This window comes from Euprymna scolopes, chromosome 22 (genome assembly GCF_053919585.1).
Source record: "Euprymna scolopes isolate OS-2025 chromosome 22, ASM5391958v1, whole genome shotgun sequence".
Classification (NCBI taxonomy): Eukaryota; Metazoa; Mollusca; class Cephalopoda; order Sepiida; family Sepiolidae; genus Euprymna; species Euprymna scolopes.
This window is the reverse complement of record NC_136503.1, coordinates 48,960,316-48,974,042: the sequence shown is the minus strand read 5'-3', so window position 1 is coordinate 48,974,042 and position 13,727 is coordinate 48,960,316. Positions and strand designations below refer to the sequence as shown.

The 13,727-nt window shown below is 31.3% G+C and overlaps 1 protein-coding gene across 4 annotated transcripts in view; it reads right to left on the bottom strand.

Annotated features, from left to right (window-relative positions):
- LOC145243435 (serine/threonine-protein kinase TBK1-like) overlaps positions 1 to 13,280 on the bottom strand; it is an 85,652-nt gene extending 72,372 nt beyond the window's left edge. For all 4 annotated transcript variants that reach the window (XR_013862882.1, XR_013862883.1, XM_080106324.1 and 1 more), the window contains exons 1-2: positions 13,145 to 13,280; positions 6,235 to 6,334 (exon numbers count right to left, since the gene is read on the bottom strand). Coding sequence is in view for 2 of the 4 variants with exons in the window: in XM_080106324.1 (XP_079962450.1) it covers positions 6,235 to 6,321 (87 nt within the window). In the remaining 2 variants the exon portion in view is untranslated. The remainder of the gene's footprint in view (positions 1 to 6,234; positions 6,335 to 13,144) is intronic.
- Between the last annotated feature and the right edge of the window lie 447 nt (positions 13,281 to 13,727).

Below are 13,727 nucleotides of genomic sequence, written 5' to 3'. Positions count from 1 at the left end.
AACACTCTGAATAAAATATATATATATATATAAATAACACTCTGAATAAAAAAATATATATATAAACATCACTCTGAATAAAAAAATATATAAATAACACTCTGAATAAAAAAATATATAAATAACACTCTGAATAAAAAATATATATATATATATAACACTTTTAATAAAAAAAATATATAAATAACACTCTGAATAAAAAAAAATTATAAATAACACTCTACAAGAAATAAATGGTAAGATGAACAACATCTAGGCATTTAGAATATAGACCTTTTGCCATTTATGTGTATATGCTCTGTAGCTATATGTAACATACATTGAACTTCATAAATAAAGGGATTGGTATAAATGAAGGGTGAAATATAATTGTATAAGCATATTTTTCCCATAAACACATACACACACGCATACACACAAACGCATACACACACAAACATGTGTGTGTGTGTGTGTGTGTGTGTGTGTGTGTGTGTGTGTGTGTGTGTGTGTGTGTGTGTGTGTGTACTACTATGTATCATATGAACCCATCCATATGCCCGCCTCCGACAGACAATATGCAAGTCTCTTTGAATTATTTCTTACAACTTGCCCAGAAAAATGCTCATCCTCCGTTCAATCTCCATTGGGATCTTCCAATTACTCACTTGTCTTGGTTAAGATAAAAACAAAATGTAATAAAACCTCAGGTGTACTTCTCCATCCTACTGTATATCGATACTCTATTGCTGATTGGGATAACTTTCAAACATTTATACCAGGTATTCCTCTGTGCTCTATAGTATCTCACCTGACTAAATGGGTAATTGTCGGTATAGACCGCTTTATACCTTACAAGAAATTCCAGCAAACGCCCAACAGCCAGCTGTGGTTCACCCCAGAATGTGCCGCTGCCATTGTGCACAGAAATCACTATTTCCATTGCTTCCAACGTAATAGATATTGTGATATCAAAGCCACCTTTAGGACTCTCAGCAACCATTGTAAAAGAGCAATAAAATATGCAAGAGATTTGTATGCTCAGTACGTCAAGTTTAAAGTAACTGAGCAGCGGCTTGGTTCTCACCAGTTTTGGTGGATAACAAACAGGGTCCTGAACAGAAGTGTATCCTTTATCCCTATTATCATCAATGGACCTGAGGTAATTCCATCAGCATCTGACAACGTAAAACTATTTGCCAAGAACTTTGCAGCAAATTCTACCCTTTGCGATCAGGGCCACCTACCCACACCTGTATTTTCTCCTGTAACTAAAAACACACTATGCGACATACAAATATATGTACGTGATGTTGCCAAGCTTATCAAAAACCTTGATTCCAGTAAAGCAACTGGCCCCGACGGCATTCCAGTCATAGTGCTCAAAATGTTTCAATTGGAACTAGCTCCCATACTTACAAGGAGAAATGCTTCCCAACATCTTTGAGAACTTCATCAGTCTGACCCATATTTTAAAAGTTCTGATCGGTTATCTCCCTCTCAATTTGTCTCCTGTGTATCATGAGTAAGTTGCTGAAACCTGTGGTAAACAGAGAAGTGGTCAACCATTTCAGCAAAAATAACCTGCTGAGTGATATGCAATATAGTTTCCATTCTGCGAGATCTACAGCTGATGTTCTAGCTGTTATATCACAGAGGATTAGTAAATCTCTAGACGGGGGCTTCATTTCTAGAGCAATAGCTCCTGAAATATCAAATACTTTTCATGGGATATGGTATAAAGATCTACTTCACAAAATCGCCAGCTATGGAATAACTGGAAATGTCCTCTCAATTATTAAATCCTTTCTCTCTGATAGGCTTATAAGAGTAGTCATTGATGAGCAGAAATCAGAAATTCATAGTATTAACGCCGGCGTCGCTCAAGGTTCCATCCTGGGTCCAACTCTCTTCCTAATCTTAATAAATGATCTCCCCAATCACATTTTTACATTATTTGTAGACATTTATGCAGACAACACTACAATTTATGGCTACACGTCAAAGACCAGCAATGACCAAGATTTTCTGATTCTCTCTCTTTTGATCTTGAGAACGTGGTGCAGTGGGGAAAAAGGTGTCTGGTTAATTTTAATACATTGAAAACCAAGATTATCTCCTTTTATCATAATCGCTATAACCCTCCATCATGCTCCAATTGAAATGAATGGCTCTTGTCTTGGGGAAGTCCCATGTTTTGACAAGATTCTGGGACTGACCTTCACTCCTGATCTGAAATAGAATACATACATCAAATCTGAAAAAATAGTTGGATCATTCTACCACTCCAGTGGGTATCTCATTACTGATGCAATCCTCTGTCTGTAAAAAGGTTAGGTACGCTCTAAAATGAAAAACAGTTGCCACATCTTGGCAAGAGCTAATAGGCGTGTCCTATCCAGCCTTGACAGAATTCAAAACTGGTTTCAGTACCTAATAGATTATGCCCATTTCTCTTCCCTGCAACATCCTACAAAAGAGACGTTGCGAGCCTGTCTCTGCTCTATCGTTATTTTCATGGCAAGTGCTCGACTGAACTCTAATCTATAGTTCCCTCTTGCCAAACTTTCACAAAAAAAAACAGTCAACTAGCTACAAGCCCTATATACAATTTTTCTCACTCTCTATCTGTGCCTAAATCTAAACGCAGATTCCATGAACAAAGCTTCTTTCCCCAGAACTACTCGCCTGTGGAACACTGTTTCAATGGCTTGCTTCCCGGTTAAATACAACATGGTAGCCTTTAAATCCAATGTAAACAAATTCTTGTTGAGTCATCTCCATAAATAACCAAGTTCTACCCAATTTACACCATTAACGATTATTACACTACCACTTACATTCATTAACCCTTACCCTCGAGTGGTCTTCGGGCCTTTATAAGTGGTGACTCCAAAGTAAAAAAATAAATAAAAATGAACACCATCCTCGAGTGTCTTCGGTCTCTCTACAAGAATTTATCAGAATAATCTGGCATGAAGATACTTCACGCTACAGGTAAACTCTGATCAAATATTTCAAATACCATAGAATTCGACGCTCAAATAAAATCTTTAGGGGATTGGGTTTGTTTGTTAAAAATAATAAAATAATTGTCAAACACAAATAACACATAACAAAACCCTTTAAAAAAAAAACAACGAAAGGGTTTATTTGGATAGCAGAAAGTTGAAAGTTGAACCGTGTCCGGGTCGAGAAAGAAAAAATAGAAAGCTTTTGGGGTCTGTCAGTTAGGCGGCCGTTCTTTATATAGTCCCAGGTTGGCATCAATTAGTTTCGATGAAAATCGTCGATACTGTAATGTTGAGGGGGAGAGGGAGGAGAGAGAAAGAAAGATGTCTGGCTTCTCTGCTGGTCGGGTTCTCTCTGCCGGCTGACTGTTTTCCAAAAGGGCTAAAGAAGTTCCTTAGGGGACAGATGAATCAATGCGCCCCGCCAGCTGATTGGTCAGTGTGTGGCCGAATCACTAAGCGAGGAAGAGGAGAGGCGTTTATTCACAAGAGAAAATAGATAATTTGTGACTGCTATACATTCTCTCAGCACGGCTATACACTGTCTCATACGAGGAATGGAGCACCGTCTACTAATGATGTTACCAGAAATAACAGCAATTAGATGGATACTCTACCAGACCAGATGAATTCTTGTCCTGGAATCCGGTAAGATTAAGAAGCCACACAAACGATCTACTATAATATAATTATTTGGTCGATTAGAGAGAAGAAATTTATTGTTATTCACTGCTTTATTAACTCAACGTTTGAGAAGTAGAGGAGAATCTTGATTGAACACTCGGCTATGTATGTATCTCATACAGAAATCAAGTGTTAGTCCAAGAAAGGGGTCCCTTGATTTGGGAGAACTTACACTTAAGTAAAATTAAACATAAGTACGAATTTCATCTTAGAGGATAGAATCGTGAGGTTGATATATTTTCAGACAAAATTTTTAATATCGCTCTAGCTCGTATCGAAGATATGACTTATAAAATGAATGGTAAAACGCTGACTTGTTATGTTGTTTGTCTACCAAAAAGCACCGGAAAGTAAAATAGTCAATTATTATGATGAGTATTATAATGGTCGATTATTATGATTGTAATTGTTAAAGAAAAAAAAACTTATCGATGTGAAAAGTCATGTAAAGTTGAAATATTTACATTTAATAGTCCTCGGGAATGTTAACGTAGGAATGTAAAAACAAACAATAACATAAACAAAATACGTGACGAAGGTAGATCATCCGATTTGTGTCTTGGTCACATGAACTTCATGACGTAACGAGATACTTTAGTAATACGTGTAATCAGTTATTTTAGAGTTGAGAGTCAGAGTGGAAAGTTGAACAAGTTAACACGAAAGATATCGTCTCCGCGTTTCGCAAGCTGAGAGAAACGCAACTTTAGAATAATGTAGAAAATTACAACGTCTCGCAATCCCTATGAGAACTCGAGAATAAAGTTATATCAAACATATAACCTGTTGTTGTTTGGTTTCCTTCGAAGGGAGATGGACTTGAATAATGAGAAAAGACGAGGACAATAGAGAGAAATGTGTTATTTCCGTGTGCGCTATACAGACTGAATGTTAATGAACTGTTTTATTATATGTGAAACACTCACATCATACATACAATAATAGAAGAATATTTTAACCACTAGATGACGCACGCTATAAATATATCACAACGTTAAGGAAACATCATTTAACTAGACGCCACAAAACGACAACCTCACCTGATCGATCTAGTACACACCCAGTCATGGACGGTGAAATTTGTCATTAACCGTATGAGAAAGTATCGATTGTTAGGAATATTTAAGAGTCATTTTAATATATGAATTTTCAAAAGGCGCCTATGGTTTATTAGGATCGATTATGTGGCGTGCAGATGGGTGTTTTTTTTTTAATAAGATGCTTTTCTCATAAGTAAACACAGTATCAAGCTGGCAACGAAAAAAAAAAACACTAAATTCGAGCTCTACGCCTATTTTAATGTCTTAGACAATGGATCCACAGCGTTAGTTAAGTTATAATAAAGTATATTTTTAAGATATAAGTCATACCTAACATCTAGCGTACATACTACCACCGGGATTACTTGCATACGTGCATACGTCTTACCTCTTAGGCCAACGGAGCATAATTCGTTTCTGTTTTATTCCGATAAAGGATTGTCTCGATCAATGAACAAGCTGTTTCGTTGTGTGACGCCTGACAGTTTGTGAAAAACAACGCGTGAATAAACGTTTGCATAAAAAAAAAAACGAATATTTTTATCTTAACTCTCATCATTTCTTCTTCGTATTTCAGGAAAAGAGATGATGAGATTTAAGATAAAAATATATTCGTTTTTTTTTTTTTTTGTGTGTGTGTGTGTGTGTGTGTGTGTGTGTGTGTGTGTGTGTGTGTGTGTGTGTGTGTGTGTGTGTGTGTGTGTGTGTGTTTGGGGTCTTTTTTTGGTTTGTTTTTCTGTTTTTTATTTTTTGTTTTTTTGTTTTGTTTTTTTGTTTTTTTTCATGCAAACGTTTATTCACACTTTGTTTCTCACAAACTGTCGGGTGCAACAACACAACGAAACAGCTTGTCCATTGATATAGACAATCCCTTATCGGAAATGAATTACGCTCCGTTGACCTTGGAGGTAAGACGTATGAATGTGATTAAAACCCAAGTAATCCCAGTGGGAGCAGGTACGCTAGTTGTTAGATTTGACCATAATAAAAGCGGAATTTTTTACCCCCCCCCCCAATACAAATAATAACAGACTAAGCTGCAGTGCTGCACCAACATCATAATTCAGCGCAGAACGATTTACAGAGCAAATAGTTGGAGCGCATACTTTTCTCTGATATTGGACTATACTTAGTGAATTCCGGAACATGTACAGCCTCGTTTGGTTCCTTACCATCCAGGATTCGACCTCTCGATATCCCTCACGGTACAACCGATCTATAATAACTTTAGGTGCTAGTGCACTTACTGATCCGCGCTATTTTTTAAATCGTATTTCCAAGTTTAATTAAAGTTTTATGGTATTTCTTTTTCAATTGTAAGGTTAAAGTACAGAATAGGTACAAAACACCCTCCCCTCCCCATGTTAAGAATGGCTTTTAAAATAATGACGTTATTATTTCAGCACGGATCAATAGGTGCATGAGTACCTAACTTTACATTTTATAAGAAGAAGCAGACACATTAGATTTAATTTCTACGGATATGCAACAAGAGAAATGGATCTTTTGTGTTTACTTACCTTCGATATACCTCTGTATACATCAGACGTTGCTCCCTGGCCAAGCAAATCTTCTCGGCTGTATATGAAAGATTTGGTTTCAAGCATTTCCTCCTTCGATCTACATTAAATAGGCAGAACAAAGATTCCTACAGAGCAAGGGATGACATTATTCTTTTAACAAATACAATGCTAATCTAAAAAATCTTTTATACATATATATTAAATTTTATCATTTGAAAAGTTTAATCTTCAAATACAGAATTTTTATTGTTTGAAACTATTTCCTTAACCCATGAGTTTTCGATGCTTATTCATGTTCTCTAAGGAAATAAAATAACCTATTCTTAAGTGTTTATATATATATATATATATATATATATATATATATATATATATATATATATATGAGTGTGTGTATATATATATATATATATATATATATATATATATATATATATATATATATATATATATATATATATATATATATATATAAGAGCAAACAGTTAATAAAACATGTTAAAAAACACTTTGAAAAAGAGTTAAAAACATATTTAATTTGAAAAGGAAACACTTGATAAGTGGATAGTCCTTAATCCTCGGAGTTTCGAAGAAAGACTTTCCTTCTCATTAGAGGGTAGGAATTAGCAAAATGCGGGATCGGGTTTTGCATACAAAAGTATTTGATGAAACTACAAGTAAGTCAAAGATCTTACTTGATAACACAAAGTGAAGCAGAGGGTATATGGTGAAGAAAAAGGTGATTACACGTGAATGGATAGTCTGGTGAAAGGTAAATAATCCAATGACGGTAAAATCCAAAAATATAACTCCAAGAAAATTAATTGAGTTTCTATTTGCACAAGTAAAATCCGAGGAAATCACGTAATTGGAAGATGGTCCAAAATAATCTAAAAGGCACAAATCCATGGAATAATTCACAAATATATTCATATATATATATTATTGGCAGTTAATATATATATATATATATATATATATATATATATATATATATATATATATATATATATATATATATATATATATATATATAAGCGAGATAAGACACTGATACAATTCGGATGAAAATCCTGATAGATATTACTTGAAGTAATACTTTCAAGGTGATCCTAGCCAAAAAGGAAAAGCTCAATATTTAAGAATAGAGCAATATATAAGTTTGGTGGTTAAATTTTAAATTCTGAAAAAACAACATATAGACACATATATTCGAATTTAGAATTTATTGTTTGTACAAAAGACCCTTCTATATATTCCTTTTGCAAACAATAAATTCTAAATTCGAATATATGTGTCTATATGTTAAAATTTAACCACCAAACTTATATATATATATGTGTGTGTGTGTGTGTGTGTGTGTGTGTGTGTGTGTGTGTGTGTGTGTATACATACATACATATATATATATATATATATATATATATATATATATATATATATATTAGTGTTGGGACGATAATTTGGAATCAGAGTCAGGGATCGAAAAAATCAGAACTTTTGAGCATATCGAATCGTCATTTTATTGGAATCTGACATTTAGTTAAAATTTAGTTATATGGCTAAATATAGACCAATTAATATGATGATTAAAAAAATTAAAAAATGATAATAAAGGCTAGTTAACCAGGTTTTGTTCCTCGTAAATCTGAGCTAAATCGAGGAAAATCACGATAAAAAAGATAATTGTCATGAATATGGCGGGAGAGAGAAAAAAAATGAGCGTGGAAAAAATTACATAGAAATCAAATTAAGTCCTAATTTGATTTCTATGTAATTTTTCCACCGCTTATTTTTCGTTTTTTTTTTTTTTAATCTCTTCTTCTTCTTCTTCTTCTTCTTATTATTATTATTATTATTATTATTATTACTACTACTATTATTATTACTATTATTGTTATTGTTATTGTTGTTATTATTTCTCTCTCTCTCTCTCTCTCTCTCTCTCTCTCTCTCTCTCTCTCTCTCTCTCTCTCTCTCTCTCTCTCCCTCCCTCCCTCCGCTATATTTATGACAATTAATTTTTTTTTTATCGTAATTTTCCTCGATTTAGATCTGTTGAGCGAGGAATGAAACCTGATTAGCTAGCCTTTATTTTCATTTTTTTTTAATTATCATGTTAATTTGTCTATATTTAGCCATAATTAGATTTTGTAGCCCAAAAAGAATTGCCATATGTATATATATATATATATATATATATATATATATATATATATATATATATATATATATATATATACTTCATTTACTCACATAAATTGATATACGAAGGTATAGATTTATGCGTAAACTTTAAGTATTTACTTCAAAAGTGCTCAATACGTAGGTAGAGCTAGTTAGTAATTTATAAAATATATATGGCGATTAAGCTACACTAAATATTCGGCGTTTCATCCACTCTAGCATTCCTCAGTAACAAGTAAAATCCGAGGAAATCCTAGAGTGGATGAAACGCCGAATATTCAGTGTAGCTTAATCGCCATATATATTTTATAAATTACTATATATATATATATATATATATATATATATATATATATATATATATATATATATATATATATATATATATATACCAGGTTGAAGGTATCCAAGAGTGATAACTAATGAATTTAACGAGGTTATTAAGAGTGCTCAATAAGAGAAGAGCAAGATAATTTTTTTATAAATATAAACAAATGTACATAGTCGCGACACTGGTGGACATGCTAATGTTTCGGACAAATGGTCGGTTAAAACCAGAAGTCCTCGTCAAACGACTTAATAAATGGTTGCTTTTCATATTCATATATATATATATATATATATATATATATATATATATATATATATATATATATATATAGTAAGTTAGGAATATATATATATGGTATAATTACTACCTAGCTCTACTTCTGTATTGAGCACTGTTAAAGTAAATACAGAAAATTTATGCATAAAATTATATCTTCGTATATTTATTTATGTGATTAAATGAAGTAATCTCTCTCTCTCTCTCTCTCTCTCTCTCTCTCTCTCTCTCTCTCTCTCTCTCTCTCTCTCTCTCACACACACACACACACACACAACATCTAAATGAATTGCTCTGAGGATTATTACGGTTTTCAAAGGATGAACCATTTTAAGATTCATCTGCACTACTTAAATGCTAGGTTTATTTATGGTGTCTTTTATTTTAAAAAAATACACCCAATATTTTGCTGATGAGGAGACTTTGTTTTCATAAAAAAAACTATATGCTAAAATTATTGTCCTTGACTCAATGTCTGTCACAATAAAAACATTGTTTCCGAAACGATCGTACAATTTATTGGCTTTGTTGTGCTCCTTCTTATGAAACGGATTTTTAATTATTTATTTTTAATTTTAATTTTGAATTATAAATCATCAATCATCTTACCAAATATAAAAATAGCTCTAGGATATTTGCCTATTGATCTTTGATACATCGGCTTTACAACGAGCATTATTCTTTTCCTGTATTTTGATTAAATTAGTATTTTTATTATTTTTACTATAACATTAAAATACACTCTGCTCTATAGAAAATTGCTCTAACCCCCTTTAAATATATATAGCTAAAATCCTCAACATATATAAAAACGAGAAACAACCAAAGAATTCGCGCATAAGCCTGACGAATCCTATAGTGGATGAAACGCCGAATATTCAGTGTAGCTAAATCGCCATATATATTTTATAAATTACTATATATATATATATATATATATATATATATATATATATATATATATATATATATATATATATATATTAGTGTCAGAATCAGGAATCGTAAAAATCGAAATTTTGAGAGGTAGCAGAATCGTGTCGGAATCGGAAAAATTTTAGCCTGATCTCCGATTTCAAAAACGATTTTTTTTTTCGTGGTACTAAAAATGAAACAAACACGCATTTATTTATTTATTTATTAGAAGAGTGTTTATTTAAAACATAAGATTAATAGCACAGTGCCGCAGGTTAAGAATCCCAGTGATTCTCAGGGTCTAATATATTTATTTTAATTGGTAAATTATGATATGCAAAATATATACTGTAGAGTTCAATTTACTATCCTCTTATCAAAACTTTTAAAATGTTCAAATCTTTTTTTCGCACCGATTTGCTAAACGCCTTTTTGACGCCTCTCAGAGAGTACATAGTTTTTTTGTTTTTTTGCGGGGGGGAGGTATGAGCTCTCTGATATTTGGTCTTTATGCCCTCTAAAATAATTAATATAGATTTGGTGGTTCTCGTCTTCGAGTACTGTTGCGGGCTTATGCTTGTACCATTTGTCTGTACGCTCAAAATGCAGTTGTTTGCATAATTCCCAGTTTACTACCCTCCCCACTTGGTCGTGCTTATTTTTATATTCGTTTTGGGCCAGTTTGTTGCATTCACTTACTATATGGTTTATCGTTTCGTCTCTTTGTCCACAGAGTCTGCATTTGTTGTTTTCTTGTGTTTTATTATCTTTGCTTATTATTATTATTATTATTATTATTATTATTATTATTATTATTATTATTATTATTATTATTATTATTATTATCATTATTATCTTGTTTGAGAAGCCAAATTTTTATATTTAATATATAAACAGTATGAGCAGTCGTTGATATAGGGAAGACATACAATAGTTAACAATTATTAAAATTGATTTTCTAAATAGTAATTATTTCGTTTCTACGCCGTCTTCTTATTTTGCACACCAATCGTCAACTATTTTCAGCTGTTTATGAAGAAATTCAAATAGCATTGTGTACACAAACGGCGAACTAATACAAGTCGGCTTTGTTTTAAAAGTGAAAATAAATCTCAAGTTGTGTCATAATATTAAAATAATTTCTAGGAAAACATATGAGAAACAAAATTTAGAAAGATTACCTTATGTAATATACTTCCCAATTGTATTTTTTTTTTTTTTTTTTTTTTTTTACGTTCTCAAAAATGTATGTGAATATTACACGGAATTTTACAGTCATTTGAAAATATAACCAAAATAACAAATCTCTAATTAAATATTAACAAATTTAAAAGGAATCGCAATCGATAATTGTATCGGAATCAGAAATTTAGAACCGAATCGGTAATTGTTTCGCAATCAGGAGTTTTTGTCTATTATTGTTCAATCTTATTTTAAAGCCTTTATTCAGTTCGGAATACAAATAGTGTCGGGTGTTACGCGAGAGCAAAAAAAAAACAAAAAAAGGGCCGACATGACAGTGTCACAGTTTTGGAGTTTGGATTATCGCTAAAAAAAATTAAATAAACAACATAGAAATCTACCTAATAATTGTTACCATTGTATTTTTTAGCTATTATCCAGATTCCAAAGATATGACTCTGTCATGTCGGCCATTATTTATTTTATTTTATTTTATTTTTATTTATTTATTTATTTTTGTTCTCCTGTAACATTTGGCACTATTTGTTTTTAACTGAATAAACACTTTAAAATAAGTGTTTATTAATTATTAATTAAAAACTTATTAATTTACTCATTAAAAACTTATCCAATGGGCAAAAATGGGCGGACAACGATAGGGGGACCTAGTTTTGAAAGCCGATTTATCATAACTTTTGTAGGTTTCCGACTACTTTTTGATTGTATTTGAAAGATTAAGGACTAAACTTAATTTCCAAAAGGAAAAAAATATTTGTACATGTGAAAAAAAAGTTATGAAAAATGTTTTCACGGCGAGCTACTCAATTCAGCTAAATTTTGAAGTTAAATAAATTCATCGTAAAAATCCTTTAAAAGATAAATATTAGATTTCTGGTTATATTTCAAAGATAATTAGTAAAGTAAAGTCCTAAGACATTGAATTAAATAATAAAAACACCTTGTTTGTACAAAACATAAATTAATTAGCCCAAAACCAAGTGATTCTGCCGTTCGCAAAACGCACCAAACTAAAGTTTTTCTAAACACGGAATATACGGAGGAATAAAATTTCAGCCAGTCGAAAGACTGCGAAAATGACGTCATGTAATTAAAATGGAGGAAGCGGTGTGATAATCCCCCCTCACAGACGTGCATCCGTACATTCCTATTCTGAACGTTTGAATAAATTTTCCATTTTTTAATTTAATTGTTTTTCCATGTTCCTGTTTTTAAATTAATTTTTTTAATTATTGTTCAATTTTATATAAAAATTATGTTACGCCGAAAGTTTTACATTCTTGCGAGCAAGGAAATTATTAAAATCTTGCATATAAAAATTATACGAAATCTGTAATTTAAAAAAATAAAGCAGAAATATTTTTGCTATTATAATTTTTTGTGTGAAAATGTTAAATAAACAATGCTTAATTCAATGGTAATATCGGTAGTTCGAGAAATTAATTTTTCTTCGAATTATATCGAATTCATTAATACGGACTTTAGGGGTTTTTTTCGTAATGTTCCTGTCAAAATTATTTTTTTTTTTTGTTGTTGTTACAAATTAGGACGCTTTATTTATATTAAAAAAAAAAAAGCAAAAATAAATTCTTGCGTTTTTTTTTTTATTATTATTATTTACTACTGAAAACCATAACTTTAGTAAAGGTATTTTTGTTTAAACAAAATAATACATTTCCACTAAGATTTGAATCAAAATAATAAGTTGATTATATTGCGCGATCATTATTTAGTAAATACTGAAAATTTCATTAAAATTAGTTAATTTCCCGATTTTTGATGATTTTTAAGTAAAGGGAGGAGGTCAAATGTTTTGAGCATCGGCATTCATTTTGCACGTACCTATACCTTTGGTAACATTTATTTGTAATATACTTTTTTTTTACCACTTTTTCGTTTTGATGTCTATATTAAAACTGCTTAAATTTGTATATAAGTAAAAAAAAAAAAATAATAATAATAATAATAAAGGGGAAAAATGATAAGCGTCGTACTTACGTGCGTAAGCGACATCAAAACGTGTGTGAAAAGCTTCCTATTTCTCGGTAAGTGGTGTATCTATCCTCTTTTTTTACAAACGCGTTGTTATCGGTTTTTGGGATTTCCCCGAATGTCAATAATAAAAGCAAACGCGGGTTTTTCCATTTCTTAACTATGCAAAACAATCTGTGCGTTCAAGTGATCGCTTTGACAATTAAAGTGGGTGGGGATAGTGTAGCATGAATAACTCTGAAGAGGCGTAAACAAAAAAAATGTACGCGCGTCCGTGGATAAGTAATTTCTCTCTCTTTCTCTCTCTCTCTCTCTCTCTCTCTCTCTCTCTCTCTCTATATATATATATATATATATATATATATATATATATATATATATATATATATATATATGAGCAAACAGTTAATGAAATGTAATTTTCATTTTATATATATATATATATATATATATATATATATATATATATATATATATATATATATATATATATATATAGTGATTTAAAGGTTATGAGGGTTTTTTGAAGCATGAAAAGAAAGCGATGTTCCTTTTTGTATTTAATATTTTTATTGTTATTTTTTATATT